A 20027-nucleotide genomic window follows, 5' to 3' on the forward strand; every position below is an offset into this window, starting at 1 on the left:
TAGTGCTTCGCTCATTGATTCTGCAGAAATCTGTGATGTTTTTCAGCCCCCTGTGATATTTTTTTTCTGATACAGATGGACCATGTGTGTCCCTGATTGGCTAATCCACTGTTTGAAAATGGGACATTCACTGGTGACCAAACTCATAGTAAAAATGTGTGTATTCTAGTTCCCAGGCAAGTACATTTTTCACATTTTTACATTTGTCCATTTTCAAGGCTCTCAAGGCGCTTTTTAAGTTTTCACTCTTTTACTCCCCCATTAGTGATATATTTTAGAGTGTAAAATATAAATATGTTTACAAGTGACAAAGTTGTACGCTGACTATATTCAGTTATTTAAATGTTGTACTGCCCCCTTGAGATCTGATCTAGTTTTTCTCATTTTTGGTCAATGTGATTTTGTGTATTATTTAAATGTTTTGTCAAATGAGTTCAGTTAAATTTCATTATAATGTCTGCAAGTCCAGACAGTTAAGATGAGTTACTCTTACTTCACTACATGAATAATATTATGTTCAAGGCATGGTGCGCTCACTACAAGAACAATTTTCGACTACTCTCCCCAGCTCTAGATCGTATAAGCCAAACTAATACACCCACGCAAAACTACAAATATAAAGATTCTTAATACCAGACATACTGCGTCCTGCTCAGATCGCCCTTTGTGCAGTGTACAGTGTGGTGAATGGGGCAGCAGCAGGCAGGCTAAATGGGGGGTGCAGAGCCTCTCTCCTCACACATGCACAGAGACAAAGGCTGATGCTCTAATCACTATGTTTGTGTTTCTGCTCCGTGACATTATCCACAGAATTACCCATGAATCACAGTGATGAGAGCCTGAGTCATTATGGTCATTTCAATTTACTCACAGTCTCTATTCAGGTCAAGTCTTTAAATACATGCAGCTATAAGGCTATCGCGCTCCCCCACCACCAAAAAGGTTACAAATAATAGGATCTGTTACACAACCCACCGCCCACCCGGCTCTCCTCTCGAGCCCTGCACTCCTAAATTTACTATGTGATTCGCACCCACGCACCAGACTTTCATTTTCAAGTAAACAAAGCCAGAGTAATGTAAGTAAACTTATCTATTGTTCAAAAAAAGTATTACCTATTATGCACTATTATTTACTTTTTAACTCTTTTTACCATGTTATAGTTGTTTCACCATTTACTCACCCGAAATTGTATTTGGAGAGTTTGTGCATGTTTGAGCAGTCTTTAATCACTTATTTTCAAGACGCCATATTGCCACAGCATTCTACAAACTGTATTTTCCAGGCCAGGGGTGCGACTTATACTCAGATGCGATTTATATGTGAAATATATGTCTTTTTCTTCATTATTATGCATTTTTTGTCTGGTGCGACTTATACTCCAGTGTGACTTATACTCTGGAGAATAAAGTAATACCTTCTTCAGTTTTTTTGTTTTTTTTTAATACATTTATTAATTTTGCTGTAAATGAAAATCTGTTGCTCAATTTGCAGACAATATAAATAGTAAACTACAGATTTTTTTTTATATTTGTGACTGCCGATACCGATCCGATACCAGTCACAATTCTTTTATGATTTTATTTACACAATTCCAGTTGCCCCATTTGAATAAAATTATGATCAAATATTTAAAAAAAAGGCTTATACTCAAAAATAGCCTAATAATTTGTTGTAATATTGTAAAATAGTGTCTTAAACTCCTCCACAGAAATCACAATAAGCCTAGAATTTCTTAAGGACAACAGCAGAGTATTGACTTGGATCAGATTTGATGAATAGATGAGGGCGACTCAGTGAATAGAGTTTTCCGCACGATGCTCACTCTGCTAACGCCCAGAGCAGCTTAAACACAGACGGAGGCTCTAAAACAGCTAAAAACATGATTAATGACAGATAGTATTTGTTTTACCTCTGCAATGTCTTCCCAGAGCATTAAGAGTGAAAACAAAACTTCAAATCAACAGAGGAGCAGAACCAAATGAGTTAACTTGTTTATATATGTTAAGTCGCCATGTGCTTTGGGCAAACACTGCCTTTAGAAACAGAGGCTTAAACATCACCTCATGTCTCTGTCACTCTGTTCTGAAGCAGCTGTTTCTGTAGAGGAGTTTAAGACATTATTGCACAATATTATTTTATATTAAATTATTGGGCTATTTTTAAGCATAGGCCTTTTTGTATTTGGTAATAATTTTATTCAACAGAGAATAAATTCACCATGGAATACTTAATTTTTTATAAAGGTACAGCCTAAATGATGTAAATAAAATCAATAAAAATGAAAAATCCCTATCAGATCAGGAGCCCCCCCAAAAAATGGATCGTGACATCCCTAATTTCTCCAAAAACTGCAGATTTGAGTGATGCTTTTTTTTAAATACATTGTTTATACTGTAGTTTACATACAGACACACTTATTTTTTTACATCAGTTCAACCTGGTGTGGAGAATTATGACGCTGAGGTAAAAATCTTAATAGTATACTTTCTATCTGTTTTAATGCAAAACTCACTGGCACAGGTATTGGACCGATGCCGCAGTACTTCCCACAGTATATGACCGTGGACAGACATGGCTTTAGAGTTCACTAATGCCCTGAGATGATATGGTAATATATGAGGAGCACGTGTGTAGTGGAGGAGTGTATGTGCAGTGAGTGTTTACCGAGCTGTCCAGTGAGCCGTTCCCGTCCGTGTCATAGAGGCGGAACATGACTGCAAACACAAAGCTCATGTTAGTGCGTGTTTATGTGTCATTCATGTTTCACTGAGGACGCACACAGCCAATCCTCAGCCTCACTCACCGCCGGAAACCATGGAAACGGCCATCTCCTCATCACAACTGTCACAAGCCTCTTTTCCAACTGTCTACGGCACTGTTGGGTTTCAGATGACATCGCAACATTATAGGCCAATGATATTTAATAGAAATGGGGGGAAACAAAAATTTATATAGTTAAAATGAAGGTTTTTGTTGTAATATAGTGTGTTCTCCGCTCTCAAAATAGTGGACTGGTGGTTCTTTGAGCGTCTAAAAGCACAGGAGGAGAGAGAGCTGTCACTTTCCAATGTTCCTTTTCGAATGAGCTTTTGTTCAGGCCAGGTAGGTGCAGAAATAAACCCTGCAGTTTTAGTTAAGCTGTCTAGGGGGTAGCTATGTTGGGGGAAGTATGATAACCTGAGCACTATCCTCTTTTTCCTATTTTCCTTGTCAACAACATTACCTACTGAGTTCACCTGGAATTCATTCATTGCTATTCACATGTTGTCCCCTGTCCCACTAGCCTCTGGCGAGTGCAGCTGTTTCAAACTCCTGGCTGTTGACTGCCCGGCGATGACTGGACTCTAGATGCCTCTCCTCTGCCCTTCCCTCACCTGGCTGGGGTGGCTCCCGTCCTGCCTCTCTGTCCCTTAGTTGAGTTGGCTCTGGCCCTACAGACTCGAACTCATTAGTCCTGGACACATCTGCAGCCTGTCCGTCCATGTGAGGGGATCTCTCCTTCTCTTCCTTGTCAAGAAGGAGGGTCTAAGTACAGGGGGCGCTCTGGGACAGTTCTCCATTTGCTTGTCTGTTTCTGCTTCATTGTTGATTTTCTAACTTTCTGTTGGTTAAATCAGTTCTCATGTTCAGTCCTAAAAGACGACTGCTGTTGTGATTTTGGGCCTTACAAAAATAAACTGAATTGAAATTGAATTGAGCACCAGATGTCAGACCTAGGTATTGATTTGAGAATCCTTTATTTAAATTAAAGTGACAGGTTTCCATGTTTTTCTAATTATTACTTACATAGTTTGGTGAGATAGTAACTGTGGTTATCATAGTTTGACATCAATGAAATTGTGGAAGTTTATGGAGAAACGTTTTGAAGAAAAGTACACAAAAGTACAGGACGTACAGAGTGCTGAGGTCTAAAATGAATGCCCCTTCTTAAGTCATCAACACAGAAAACTCCATCTAAAAAATTACCATTTTTGTGCAAGAAACTTTTTAAACATATATTTAACAAAATAAAAGTATTATTTATTTTATTAGTCTAAGCAAAACTATTGTGTAAATTTCACAGGTTCTGGCCCTTGTTTATGGTTGCTACGTAACAGTTGTGGCATTACCTCCATGTTTGTCATAGACCTGCTGCCTGTGTTCAACCTGGAAGTGAAATTATTGAGGAAAAAAAAGTGAAATTATAAACTTCACCAAAAAAAAAAAAAATAAAAAAAAAAAAAAAAATCTATCATATGCACTTTAATTGTGGGCCTGCACTTCACACTACAGGATATACATGAATTTAAAAAAGAAAACAAGATGTTAAGTTGTAAATTGCTGCTTTTGCAATATATGTTTTCACTTCAAAGATTTTGCTATTCCAATATTATTTCCAAAGTTCTTTTTAACAGAGCAGTGTGTGTGTATGTAAAGAACAAACAGGTCTGTTAAAAAGAACCTTCATTTGGACACATTTGTAGGGGCGTTAGAGGCTGCAGCAGATGGCGCTGTTTGTTTCCATCAGTAATGAGTTTATCCTGGGCCGTCCTCACAGCAGCTTCATAAAGCTGGGCACATACAGACAGTGAATTATTCACACTGCCTGAGCGTAATGAGCTGTACAGGCTTAAATAATGCAGCTCTCTAATGTGAATGACAGCAGCAGAGCAAATATGACCACTCTGTGATTACACCATTAACAATCACTGATATAAAGCTTTAAAATATATAATATAAAACTTTTCTAATCCAAACACATTGTTGGCATTCACCTTGATGACTTAAGCACTTTACACAACTTTCAGGGACCAGAGCAGAGTTTTGCCGTCATGGTAAAACTAACAACAACTAGCATGCTAACGTCCTGATTATGGGACATGCATTTAATACAAAACAATAAGGGCTGGGCAAGAGACTGACTGATATATCAGTTGGCCAATAGATAACAGTTCAAAACATGTCTACACTGCTCTCTTTGAAGGTTTGTGGTAAAAAAAAAATGTCTTGTTTGACGTTTAACTATTGCACAAAATGTGGATGGACCATAAAATTAACCACATAAGTTCAAAAATATCACTTTATACCCTTTTTTGAAGATTAAGCTGGATGTTTCTGTCATTTTTAATAGTTTTATTGATAGTATAGACAATATTCTCAATATTCTAATTTTGCATATCTAAAAGGCCACTGGACACTGTTTTTCAGCTCCCCTCCAGAAGCCAGTTTTAATTTAATGGTCCTGGTTTGAGACACTATTGGACTATTGTTCAATACATCTCCCACCCACACCCACACACATTTTATGCTTCAAAATGTGACACGTTTTGAAGCATAATATATTCTACAGAGGAATATTGTGAAAACGATCACAACTACTTTCCACTGACACAATAATAATAAAGCAGGATAATCCCAGTAAACCATTTTTAAAATGAGAGAATCATAAAAAAGACCAGACATTCTGCAACAAATACATAGCAGAATGAATAATTACCGGTAGTCATAGAAGCCACTTTACCAACCCCAGTGTTTCACAACACTAAAATTTCTCAATTTCAATATTATGGAATAGACTCGATACTCAATACTGATTCTGATGCCATGATCATAATAAAAAGCACTTTATTTAAATGTGATTTTCAACATTAAATCATACATCATCATCATTATCATTAAATCATTAGTATTGATTAGTATCTGACCTTCGATACTTTTGACAGCCCTAGTAGACATGATAAATATTGAGCCCCAAAATACATACTTCCCTCATTTATTGAACGATAAGCCAATGGTCTAAAGCCTAGTCAGTGTTTACTCCAAGGCAAACCACTTGAGCGTTGTGTGCTGCTGCTCCAGAGCAGTTCCAGTTGAGTGGGTCCCTGTGGCCAAGGCCTGTGCGGCGTCTGGGACAGGACCACCGGGTATTTGACCTACAGCTCTGAGACAACAGGTCATTTAAAACTACTGACCTCACACTGTCTTTCACTGTCTATTGTTTCTTGTGAGAATAATATTTACCATTGAATTAAATGATAAAACTGACTCTTGTGAGCATTAAGTCATGTTATAATGATGTTATCTCCTCAAAAACAGACCTGGAGTTGTGTTTTGTTTCATTCACATGTTTGAGTAACTCTTTATTATTAGTCTGTCTGTATCTCCAAAGCTCAAAATGCTCTGTTCCACCTTGTGATGTCATGTAGTGGTAGTTTTCAAGTTAACAGTTACTTTTACCTTTAGTTCAGTAAAGATCATCAATTCCAGGGCTGAAATCATCCAAACGATTCTCGTGAAGGTGTGTGGAGATTAAAAACACAGTGAAACACTTCCTGTATTACCACATGACATCACAAGGTGGAAAAGAGTGTTTTTAGTTTGAGAGAAGAACTCAGCCTAAATATGCAGTTTTGTGTGTTAAACATGTGTGAATGAAACAAAACACAACTCCAGGTCTGTTTGTGATGAGAAAAGATCAGAAAATACTCTAATATGGGCCCTATAACTTTAGCAACATTTTATTGGCTCAGGCTGCATGATTTGGGAAATATTCAAATTGTCCCATTTTTCTGATAAACCTTGTGATTGCACTTAGATTTGCGATTTATATTTTAATTAGTGGTGGAACGTAACAAAGTAAAAGTAGTAAAGTACTGTATTTAAGTATACAGTTCAGGTATCTGTACTTTACTTAAGTGGGTTTTAAAGTGGATACTTTTTACTTTTACTTCACTGCATTTAATATATATCTGTACTTTCTGCTCCACTGCATTTTTGAATTGAAAAGTAAAAGCATTTCTTATTATTGAGACCTACTGAAAAGACCAAGGGTTTATATTTAACACATTCATAATTTGAGCAAACACAAAAATACAAATAAAAACAAAACAAAAGCACAAATCATCAATAAAATCACTACATTTGAAGCCTTATAAGACTTCAAAATTTGCCCAAAATACTTTTAGTTTTTACTCTATAAGTACATTTTTAAGGCGCTTTAAAATTTTTACTTAAGTAGATTTTCTCATGTGACATTTTTATTTTTATTTGAGACTTTTTTGCTGTAACTTCTTCCACCAGTGGTTTTAATAATAAGATTCTGTTCAAAGTTCACATTTCAAACGCATCCAGGAGAATAGACAAAAAAAAAAGAAAGAAAAAAATGACCGAGGATGCTCTGAATACATAAGACAAGAGAATAACTTGAATAACTCTGAACCACTGCAAACCACTACAAACCAGCTACATCACTTTTAAAATAACTAGCAGTTTCAGTGATTTATTTGCTCTATATCTTGCGACCTTAGTCTGAAGTGCTTGAATCCTCGGCTGACCTCACAGCGGCTGGGTCCCTGCGGGGTTGTCTATGGATCGGTTGGAGGGCGCGGTCTCTGTTTGGAGCTGTTTATAGGTCACTAGTCACACATAGTGACTGTCCCGTCGTCACACACACACACACACACAGCAACCGTCACAACTGAGCCTCACGAGATGTCGCTGTAAACAAAGGCACTCTGCTGTTTAGATGGAATAGTTTGAGCAGTGAATACAACCTCTGAGGAGTTACTGACAGAACACATCTTAAAGAGCCCGTACTGGAGTTTTTGTCATGTATTTGAGCAAAATTTTCTAATTATAAAGCAGAGAAGTGTGTGATTAGCATGCTAGTTGTTACAGTAACGCCGCTGTGGCCATTGTGAGTTGTGAAAAGTGCTAATAAACTCATCGTGGTGAATAATTACGATGCTCTGAATGCATGAGGTAAGTGAGGAATAACTTTGGACCACTGCAAACTGTTTAAAACTACAGGTAACTTGCTCTGTTTTTATGTTTTTAAGACAATAAAAATCACATACAGCATCTTTAATTTTGCTTCATAAATGTTATCTGCTATGAACCAAAATTGTGCAATAAAGAAACGCATATTATTTTTCCAATTTCATCTTTAAACTGGACAAAATTCTGCAAAAGAGGACACATTTTTGACTCGGTGACTAAAGTTAAATTTCCATATTTTCTGCTTTTTGCCTTTTCCAAATGCCAAGTTCTTGCATTATTTGTACATAGCTGGAATGTGGCTGTAAATATGTGCATCTGCCTTCTCCAATCACCAATCGCTGTTTAAAAATATACTATGTAACTTTTTCTAGTCAAGGGCTCGCCACCTGCTTGTTTCCATGGAGATGCTATTGTGTTGTCTGGAATCTTTACTATATGGCATCATCTAAAACACGTGTCAAACTCAAGGCCCGGGGACCAAATGCGGCCCACCATGTCATTTTATGTGGTCCGCAAAAAGGTAAATTTAAATGTATGACTGTCTTAAAATGTCAGTTTATCAGGATTTACGCTGTTACGCAGACATATTTTTTTATACCTTTGCAAATTTGAGACAAACCATTTTGCTGATGTGCCCCTCTGTGAAATTGAGTTGACCCGATTAAAACATTTAAATCTCTGTGGAAACAAGCACGGGATGAAATAAAGCCGAGTTGCAGGTCAAATCTGTGCATTGGCAAGCGCAGTCACATTAAGAAGGTTTTTTATCAGTGAAAACACCTAAAATTGAATAAAGGCAAGAAATATAATATAATATCTTACTGTAATAGTGTCAAAAGTATCAAAAATCACATACTAATCGATACTAATATACTATCAAAACTAGACACTAATTTGCGCAAGTATCGATACTAAAAAAGTCACAGGACAGAAATGAACCTTTCCTGAATAGTTGAGCTGTATCAGAACAAGTATAAGACACATAGACTAGTATACACCCATGGACCACTATGGAACCTACTGGACACTGAGGGATTACACAGACATAAGGACACATGGGAAATATAAAAGAAAGTACTACAATTTAATGATGAAAATGGTACTCTATTGCATAAAACTTTCTCATCAATGGCCGCGTATCAAAACACAGACAAAGCGGAGGACCGATCGGGAGCAACAGACGGGTGTTGAATGCGGTGAATAATTAAAATACATGCATTTATAACAGGTCAAAATGTGCCGCCAGATCTTTATCCATGTTTAGATACTCAAAATGACACACTAAATACAGTAACTGACATTGGCTTTATCAAGGTACATATCGAAAACTACTTAAGCCTGAGGACCACGAAAAATTGGTCTGAGGGCCGCATTTGTCCCTCGGGCCATAAGTTTGGAAATGCCTAGTCTAAAGAAAGAGTGTTTTTTTTAATCGTCGTGGTATCAGAATCTGTATTGAGTATCGAGTCTATTCCTTAGTATCGAAATCAAGTTTGAAATTTTGGTATCCTGACAACACTATACTGTGATATATTTCCATGGAGAAGTTCCACAGTGCGCCTTTAACACTGAAGTGTCACTATTAAGCAAATATTAAACTACAAATGAAATCCAGATCCATATTCGAATTTGAAATCGTCTTAACTCACACTCCAGTTTGTCCTCCGGCCGTCCTCCCTCCAGCAGGGACAGGTAGCACACGATGTCCTTCAGCTGGACAGTGTCCCGGGTCGTGGGGGGCTGGTGAGTCTGTGGGGTTTGCGGGGTTGTGGTGGGGGTCCTCAGGGGCGTGGAGCTGCCTTTTATCAGCTTCAGTCCTGGGACAAAACACAGAAAGGTCAGCAGACAGAGCCCACCTGACATTTGGCCTGGTCTGATCAATGCTCTGTCCTTATACAACGTTCTGCAAATTAAATCACAACGGTTTTCACTAATAAGATTCTTGAAGTTGGAGCAGGGGTTGGCAGAGTGGTCAGGAGAAAGGATACATCAAAACAAATACTACAATAATCCTATTTTTACAGAAAAGCAGTCTGATCACCAATTTTGTAAACATCTAACGTGCAATTATAGGAAAGCTGGAGTATCTGGAGTAGGTATTTAAAGAAGACATATTATGCTTGTATCTGCTATATAGTTATAATCTATGACACCCGTGGATCATTATGTTATAATTTGGACATTTTAAATCGCAATATTCATCTAAAACAACAAAAGAAACAAGTCTGCCACGATGCCCAATGGGAGCTGACATTTCCGTACACATTGATATCTGCACATGACACTAGTGAGCAGCAGATTTTTTTTTACATTTGTACCAAAATGATAACGCAACACTGCTCAATCCTTTGTGTATCACCAATTAACTGGAGAATTAATTAAGTACGTCGCAGTGGGCGTGTGTTGGCGGTGATGAAAAAAGGAGTTGATCGACAATATGGCATGTTGAAAATAAGTGATTAAAGATTGTTCAAACATGCACAAATCACTCCAGATACAACTTTGGGTGAGTAAAGGGTGAGAGAAAACAACTATATGGTTAAAAGCTCTAAAAAGTTGATTTTGCAGAATAGGTTTCTTTAAATCTATCTCATTCCTAGCTCTCACAAACCCTTTGGCACATTGGTACTCACATACATTAATTTTTTGGGGCAAGCATTAGGCAGAAAATAGTTTTTTCAGGCACTAAAGCAAAGTAGAAGTGGACAGCCCTCACACACAGCACTCTCTTCTTCTTTGGCCTCAGCTTGAGATGAGTTTAGTCCTGATGTAGACTTGGTTTAATCCTGTCTTAGTCCTGTTTAAGTCCTGTTCTAGTCCAGGTTTAGATCCAGCATTGGTCTCAGTTTAGTGCTAGTTTTGGTGCAGTGTTTGTGTGAGTGTGAACACACTCTTAAACGGTACTTTCTTCTGGGTTTGCAAGCGCTAAAAGGTTTTACAGTTAGATGCAGACAGCGCACAATGATCTGATTTTGTTACTAAATGCTGCTTTTACAACAACTAAATGTACTATTTTTCTAGTGTAAAGTCAGGTACCCCATTTTCAAATGATCATTTATAGATATAAAATTATATTCAGATTCAGTTATTTCAAAGGTCTGTTTCTCTTGTAGTCCAGATGAACATACAGCTGGGACATAAAACAAATGTGATTAGAAGCTTCTTAAACATATAATAAACAATAAAACTCCAAAATGTATTACGGTAGCTTATTGAAAACAATGGGCATTTTTTTATTTATTTATTTATTTTTTACCAACAACATATCTGCCATTAAAAGTGATTGCAGTTGTTTAATCCTAACAAGATTATTTAAAAGTGAGGCTGAAAATGTACAAGGCTGAGGTAAGAAGTTTGGCTAAGATGGAAAATCCTATGCTCGTTCTGTTAGATTATTGCTACATTATATACATATTTGATACAGCTTGAGGCTAAACATACATTTTTGAAAGGTGTATTTTTGTCTGATGAATAAGGAACAAAAACAAATCTATAAATCAGCTGTGAAGTTTCTGGTTGGTCATCACAACTATGTCACTGAATGTACATCACTACAGGCTTTATAAATAACATCACTAAGGATAATTATGGGTCTGTCACGATGATGACTATATAATCTTAAGCCCGAACAACATATCTTTGGTGTCAATATTTGTTATATGTACATTTTCTTTGTCAAATGGGAGAAGCTCAGAGTAGAGTCGCTGCTCGATCATCTTGGATCTTCTTGGGGCAAGTCCCATCAGGAGGAGCCCACGGGGAAGACTCAGGACACGCTGGAGGGACTATGTCTCTACGACTGGCCTGGGAACCCCTTGGGGTCCCGACGGGGGAGCTGGAGGAAGCGTCTGGGCTGAGGGAAGTCTGGGAGTCTCTATTTAGACTGCTGCATGGATGGACATTTTCTTTGCTCTACTGCTACTACTACTAGAAGTTGAATTAATAACTTCTTTGACTCATTACAGGCACAAACTAACGACTAAAGTTTCATTCTGCTGTTTATTTATTGCACCTCGTAATTTTTTTTAACAATATTGTAGATTTAGAATAGTTTTTGTGGTTTAAATTAGTTTCAATATTATCTTTTATTGTCTATATTTATTTAACCAACATATCAAACTTCAAAATGTGTTATCGTGACAGACCTAGCTACACTATTACACCTGGAAACTTCAGAAACATTACGATTACAGTCTCACATGAATCCCATTCTCTTCTCAAAATGAGTTCTGGTCCGCTCGTGTGTCATTTGTGCATTACGAACAGAACAAGCTCAGAGTAAACACACACACAGGGCCAGGCCCGTTGGCACAGAGCGTGGAACACCACTCCTGCACCAGTCTTGTGTTTAGACTTGGCACCAGTCGGTCAGAGCATCACATAAACAACCCAGAGAACACAAGGAGCTAATACGTGCGGGACAATTAAAGAGCTGGAGCACAAATATTAGCTCCACTGTTCACTCTGAGCCAAGACTCTGAGAAATGCATATTCACTTATTAGATTTATGTATTATAATGGTCTTAATCTTTATTTACGCTTGTTAAAAATATGACATGATTTCGAACATCTGCGTTTCTTGAACTGTTCTTTTAGATATGATTTCCTCATTTGTTGGTGTTTTTGTGTCAGTTTTTGTGTGTTCATTTTCAATATTTGTTCTCTAATCAAGTTAAATTCAAATTGTAAATCAAATGTTATATCCAGTTACTTTTCCAAATACTTCTGTAACCCTACGTGAATAAATACATTCTCGGCAATGTTCCCTCTAATTTTTCACGAGTCTGAGCAAACACACAAACTCCCTGAGCGTCCCATGGACCACTGTGAGCAACATCAGACGTGTGCACTGTGGTCATGCTGCATCACATCCATCCATCCATCCATCCATTTTCTTCCGCTTATCCGGGGCCGGGTCGTGGGGGCAGCAGTCTAAGCAGGGACTCCCAGACTTCCCTCACCCCGGACACGTCCTCCAGCTCCTCCGGTGGGACCCCAAGGCGTTCCCAGGCCAGGAACGCCTTGGGGTCCCACATCCATCCAAGTTAAATGGTTTATTAAAAGAATCAAATTACCGCATTTACATTTCTGTTATAAGACTTTTAATTAAGTGCTTTAGCCACTTATACAATGAAAATGACAAAAATCTTGCTCATGACCTGTGTAGTATGTTAATGCTATTGGAAGTATAAATATTTAATTTTAACTATGGCAAAACATGAGCTTCAACCAAACCAAGACAACTGTAAACTCCAATGTTGAAAACACACTTAACATTTTTATTATAAAGCTCTGACTTGTTTTATGAGTATAAGCCATTGTGTGAAGCTTTTGCTGTGCACTGAGTGAGATTGTCCTACTGTGTCTGGGAGACAGTCCGTTAACTCTTTTTCAGTATATGACACGATCATTTGATTTTTACAACTCATAAACTAGTGACAGTATCAATGACCAACACACACTGAGAGGAATCTGTATCTGCACAGCTGCTCTATTACTGTACATTTACATAACATATCAAAACACAATATAAAATGTGTATTTGTGTATTTGTATATAAAATATAGTCAAAACGAGTGGTATGGGTCAAAATAAATATATATTTACAAACCACACACTGCAAACAGTGAACAAACACACACACTTCAAAATGTAAACAAACACATACTGGAAACTAAGACCACACTGTACAGTGAGACAGTCATTCTGCTACAGAGGCTCAGTGGTTAGAGGTTGGAGGATCGAGTCCCGCTCGGACCAACTTCTGTCATTGTGTCCTTAGGCAAGACACTTTGGCATTAGCTAACGCTAATGATTACGCATGATATATTTGACCCACAATTAAGTCAATAGCAGAATAAACCACACTTACCGATCAGGAACAGCTTCCAGTCCATCAGCACATAAGGTCCTCTGCTCCTGAGTCCATTGTGAGATCTTCACTCGGTTCCACGAACCGCTCCGGGTCCGAGATGCCTCTAGTTTAACTTGTACAAACATCCACAGTGTCCTCGGTCGCGTACTTCTTTTGTTTTGTCCGTTTCGTCATGTTTAAAACGCAAAACTGCTACAAAACAGTGCGTAACAGTGCGCCAAAGCGCGGGCCGTCGGAACGTTAAGGGGATAAACACTTAGCATCATTAGCATCATTAGCATCATTAGCATCATTAGCATCATTAGCATCATTAGCATCATTAGCATCATTAGCGAGTCTTCAGTCCACATCGGCCACATCGGCTAAAACTCTGGTAGCGGCGCATGAGGAGCCTGTCAATGATGATGTGAATCACATAATTGTCTGGAGCAGCTCGTCCCCGGTCACACTCACTGACTCACACTGAAAAATAGCGCAGAATGAATTGTTGTGTGTTTATTTTATTTTCAATTCCGGATCGATTTGTTTGTGCGCAGCACAGATTTTCTGTGCGCGGAGACCGTGTCAGCAGTGCGCAATTGCGCACGCGCGCAGCTTAGAGGGAACAGTGATTCTCGGTCCGCTAGTTTGTACTTCTACTTGAGTATTTGAGTACGTAATCTAACTTTTGGTTACTCTTCCCCCTGTGACTAAGTCTGTAAGGGACAAAAGCTTCATGTTGACAGTATTTCATGTTTTGATCATTTGCGTTTCTTGCACAGTATCCTCAGATTTAATTTGCTATTAAAAATGTGTTATTTTATTCCCTATTTTTTGGAAATACCCGAATGTGCTTTATTTTATGTTTTGTCTAATAATGTTTAGAGACAGACTGATATATTTGCACTTTTTAGCGCATCTGCTGTCGGTCTTAAATCTCCATCACAGGCCGATGTTTATTTCAGTCGCCTTAGCACATAAAGAGTGCACACAAAGCTGTACTTGCCACTTAAGTGCAAAGAGAAAGCAGCATAAAACCTGACACATACACAGTTCTTTTTATAGATTTGTGGTTAAAAAAATAAATTAAAAAAAACTGGAAGAAAAAAGTCTAAATCTGTCCTACATATTGGACCTGGGGCGACAGTGGCTCAGTTGGTAGAGTCTTTGTCCACTGACCCACAGGTTGGCGGTGCGATTCATTCTGCTTCTGTTTTAGTGTATGAATATATGGGACGGTGCTGTACTCACCGGGGACCCTGTGCTTGTCTGCGGTGGAGGGGCTGGGTTTGGGGCCCTTGTCTCTGAAGGACAGGAACAGATGCTGACAGAAGTCCTCCGGCAGCTCGCTCTCCAGGAACGTCTGCATGAACACCCTGAAGCCCTCATAGTCCACCTCCTGCACAGCCAGAGCACAGCCACACATGTCCTGGTCCACAGACTATACAGCACTTTCAGAAATGTAAGTGCAGTTGTTTATAAAATGTTCAGTTTACAGTTTGCGTTTCAATTATTACAGTAAGAAAATATAACATTTCTGTGCATACAAGTGGATTAAGGTGTATGAACTTTAAAACAACTAAGCGTCCTAGATAACGACAAAGTTGGACACTTGAACCTCCCAAGCATTTTGTGCTCTGAAACATATTCAAACTGTCTGAAAATGCATGAATGATGTAAAACACAAGTCCAGGGATGTGGTTGATGTAACAATGTTCTAACATTGTTTTTTATGTATTGTAATGATAAAAACTGCTCCTGTGCAGCTTTTCTACACTGGTACAGAGCGCCTCCACTGTTGCCTCCACATTAGAATGGTGATCGTGTGTTTGTTTTACAGTTTGTTTCACTTAGGACAAATCTGCAGATTGGTCTGTGTGTTTAAAACAGATGTTCATTCATTTTCAGTTAAAGGAAGCACTGCAGCACATTTACAAAGTGAGATATTAGCTTTAGGGTGCATCCACACTAACCCAAACCCCACATCAAAACTGGGTCTTAACGGAGTCAACCCAGAACTAAACCTGGATTTATACTGGGACTAACTATAAAGGACTGGACATTACCTGGTTGAGGATCTCCTGCTTCTGTTACATGGAACGAGAAAGACAGAAACATAAACACAATAGAATTCTGTTCTTAAGCACAGAGGTCATGTATAAGCAGACACATTATGTATCTACATAACATGCACATTTGAACATGTTATGTAGCCACCTCAAATGTCACTGGATAAGGCAGGGAAATATTATGAAGTACTGTCATTTAAAATTCCAAAACAGTCTAAACTTTAACTGCATTTCTAAATTTGTAAGAAACATTTGAACATCAATATATGTCACATCAGTATGGCAGCACACCTCTATGTTGTCATAAGTCTTATTGTTTGGATATAGAGGTTATGCAGATGACATCACAACCTTTGAAACTTTACTAGTGAGAGGCAAAGGTGTATGAGTGTCAAAGGGGAGTAATGGCATTTTCTTCTGTAAGAACTCCAAACAAATATAAAAGTCTACAACTCTACTAAATGTTCAGTTTCTGACTCTAAAAGCAGAAAATCAAGTTAACAACAGAAACCCAGTTAAAGGTTGTCACTGAAGACTACACGCACATTTATCACTGATACTTGGTCAGACACCATTGAACTGAACCTTTCTCTCCTAAAAGAACATGTTTCTGAGTCCGACTGTTCAGTAAACAATTATTGTAGGTGAAAAAAATCACATCATGGATAAAAATGAGTCAGTAAAAAGTAAAGAAACACTGTCTGTTGTGCTGCCCATAGTTCTGCCTCAGTGCCATTCTGTTGGAATGTTCAGGGGCCCAAATGTAAAACCACACGCACCAAATCGACTTTTTCCTCGCTTACCGTCAGTCACTGGAATAATTTGCCAAAAGAGCCAAAATCTGCAGGTTTTCAAATGTTTGAACATTGTGAATGTGAATGTGATTTTAATGATCGGTAGAATGTGTGCGTGTGTGTGTTTGTGAATGTGTGCAAGTGTGTGCATGTGTATGTCTTCAAGTGTGTGTAGGGGTGTGTGTGCATGTGTGTGTGTGTGTCCGAGTCTGTGCATGTGTGTGCGTGCATGTGTATGTCTTCCAAGCCTGTGCACGTGTGAGTGTGCGTGTCTGCGAGTGTGTGTCTGTGTATTTGAACAATGTGACCTCAGGTAATATCTGTTTTATGGTCAATTTCTTTCTTTAGATTGAATCTGTATTTTCAGTCTTTCCACCGTCTTGCTCAGGACGACAGGTGTAAATTTGTATTCATGCTACATCCTGGCTCCAGCATCTCTCCTGCGACTTGTCATACCATTTTTCTAATAAAATTATATCTGTACCACAATGAATCTAATGCATGTTGACTGTAAATAAATTAATATAATAATTACATTTGTTTATTTAGTCATTTAAGCAGAATTCGTCCATCGCCAAGTGTTTTTTTTTTTTTTTCAGAGTTTATATGACAAACCTGAAATAAACCGGTGTCTTAAAATATGTCATAGTACAACACAAAAGCAGATGTGTGGCCATAAAAATCTGACTTGTATTGACTGGGGGTTGTGTGTTTAGTATCTGACAGAGACGCTGCTTTGTAGTGTCAGAATCTCCACTAAAGACACGATCCAGTCCACAGCGTCGGGACACATACCTTCTCAGGGTTGTATTGGGCCAACACTCCGTCGCCATGGAACTCCTGCAGCACATCCTTCAGCTTCTTGGTGGAGTCTGGACGGACATGAAAAGAAAGCACATGAAATCAGAGTCGCCAAGCTTTCATCTTTGATTTATTTTAACTATTTAAAAGTGAACATGACAGGTTAGACTACACAAATCACTAAAACGCCATGAACATTATTATATTAAGATTTTACTAAAATGGTTTCAAGTGGAGAATTTACTTCCTGGTTGAACATGTGCAGTAAACAGCCTGTTTTCAGACAAAACTGATCCAAATGTGTTATTTATCTCTACTGAACAACTTTGTATTGATGAAAATTCAAACATGCTGAGACTTTCTGGGTCTTAATAGATATATGTCCAATCATAATATCAGCTGAACCAATATTTGGAAGCCGATGTCCCAGGGGTGTCAAACACAAATTCACAAAATTAAAAACTGAGACAAAATTAAAAACTGAGACAAATTCATGGGCCAAACTCAATATTCATCAAAACATTGGCTGGTATGTAACGTTTAACTTTTTCATATGAACTTTAGTTTTGATTAAACACAAAATCTGTTACAACTCAAGCTTGATATTACAAACATATGAGAATTAAATTTCAGTAGTTTTCATTCACTGAAAATTCAACTTTCAAACTATTAACAGTCCAGGCCTTGGAGTAGAAAAAGTGCATAGAGAAAACATATATTCAATTTCAATTTGTTACACTCTGATTTGCTCTGCCATTGGCCTTAACTGCGCATCAGAGTACTTGCAAAGCATTCTGGGATTTGTAGTATTACTGGTGCATGCTCTATATACCGGCAGGCCATCTCTAATGCACATTTGATATGATCTCATGGGCCAAATATAATTATATCATGGGCCAGATTTCGCCTCTGGGCCTGACTTTGACATATATGTGATATCCAGTCCAATATCAGCACCAATATTACCAGGATCAGGTCGGTGCATCCCTAGTGACATACATAGAGGTATTTCTATAAATATTATTTAGCAACCATAATGTTCACAAGGGCTAAACACTGTCCATTACACAATAGTTATTCACTGATAAATAAAAATAAATGACAACCCTTTATTGTGTTAGATGAAGGTGTAAACAGGCGTTATTGTCCCTGCATTTTGGATGCTGTTCCATGTTTTTTTTTTAACTTTACATTAAATAAAAATTAAAAGTGTTATTACAGTAAATGGAGAATCACAGCAGACTGGGATCACTACACTGTTTGGACATTAGTTTATGAGCTGAGTGCCCTATGTCCTTCTAACAGAGCAGGACTATAAATAAAGAGAATACAATAACCATTAACTCCTCGTCTACTTTACTACCATTTGAACTCTTCTACTACATCTATTAGCCTACAGTATATTCAGAGCTTATAGTTTGATCACACTGCAGGGGGGACAGTGGCTCTTGAAAAACGTCTCAATCTTATTTGGAGACCTGAGAGTATGTTTTGGTTGGTTTTAAAGGCTGTTGAAGCTACGTATCCATGGCCACACATATGCACGCTTCTCACATCAAGAGTATGAACAATCTCAGGTCTAACTGCACGTTGATATAAATTATAATTTCTTGGCGAATATGAAAGTAATTGTTAAACAGCGCGGGCCAGCAGTGAGACAAACAGAGACTGCACACACTGAGCTTCATATCAGAGTGCTGGAAAAGTACTTTACAATGTGGACGGCAGACAGACTGAGAGGACAAACTAAGAGGACAGACTGAGAGGACAGTCTGAGAGGACACATTGAGAGGACAAACTGAGAGGACACACTGAGAGGACAGTCTGAGAGGACACACTGAGAGGACAGTCTGAGCGGACACACTGAGAGGACAGTCTGAGAGGACACACTGAGAGGACAAACTGAGAGGACACACTGAGAGGACAGCCTGAGCGGACACACTGAGAGGACAGTCTGAGAGGACACACTGAGAGGACAGCCTGAGAGGACACACTGAGAGGACAGTCTGAGAGGACACACTGAGAGGACAGTCTGAGAGGACACACTGAGAGGACACACTGAGAGGACAAACTGAGAGGAGAGACTGAGAGGACAGCCTGAGAGGACACACTGAGAGGACAGTCTGAGAGGACACACTGAGAGGACAGTCTGAGAGGACACACTGAGAGGACACACTGAGAGGACAGCCTGAGAGGACACACTGAGAGGACACACTGAGAGGACAGTCTGAGAGGACACACTGAGAGGACAAACTGAGAGGACAAACTGAGAGGAGAGACTGAGAGGACAGCCTGAGCGGACACACTGAGAGGACAGCCTGAGAGGACACACTGAGAGGACACACTGAGAGGACAAACTGAGAGGAGAGACTGAGAGGACAGCCTGAGAGGACACACTGAGAGGACAGTCTGAGAGGACACACTGAGAGGACAGCCTGAGCGGACACACTGAGAGGACAGTCTGAGAGGACACACTGAGAGGACAGTCTGAGAGGACACACTGAGAGGACAGTCTGAGAGGACACACTGAGAGGACAAACTGAGAGGAGAGACTGAGAGGACAAACTGAGAGGAGAGACTGAGAGGACAGCCTGAGCGGACACACTGAGAGGACAGCCTGAGCGGACACACTGAGAGGACAGCCTGAGAGGACACACTGAGAGGACAGACTGAGGGGACAGTCTGAGAGGACACACTGAGAGGACAGTCTGAGAGGACACACTGAGAGGACAGCCTGAGCGGACAGAC

At 39.0% G+C, this 20027-nt stretch overlaps 1 protein-coding gene across 1 annotated transcript in view; it reads right to left on the bottom strand.

Annotated features, from left to right (window-relative positions):
* dgkb (diacylglycerol kinase, beta) overlaps window positions 1-20027 on the bottom strand; it is a 136468-nt gene that overhangs the window by 82829 nt on the left and 33612 nt on the right. Inside the window, exons 2-7 of the mRNA XM_033980906.2 lie at window positions 19079-20013; window positions 17274-17350; window positions 15682-15702; window positions 14867-15014; window positions 9411-9578; window positions 2668-2717 (exon numbers count right to left, since the gene is read on the bottom strand). Of these exons, the coding sequence (XP_033836797.2) occupies window positions 2668-2717; window positions 9411-9578; window positions 14867-15014; window positions 15682-15702; window positions 17274-17350; window positions 19079-20013 (1399 nt within the window). The remainder of the gene's footprint in view (window positions 1-2667; window positions 2718-9410; window positions 9579-14866; window positions 15015-15681; window positions 15703-17273; window positions 17351-19078; window positions 20014-20027) is intronic.

The sequence above is a fragment of the Periophthalmus magnuspinnatus genome, chromosome 16, assembly GCF_009829125.3.
Source record: "Periophthalmus magnuspinnatus isolate fPerMag1 chromosome 16, fPerMag1.2.pri, whole genome shotgun sequence".
In the NCBI taxonomy this organism is placed as follows: Eukaryota; Metazoa; Chordata; class Actinopteri; order Gobiiformes; family Gobiidae; genus Periophthalmus; species Periophthalmus magnuspinnatus.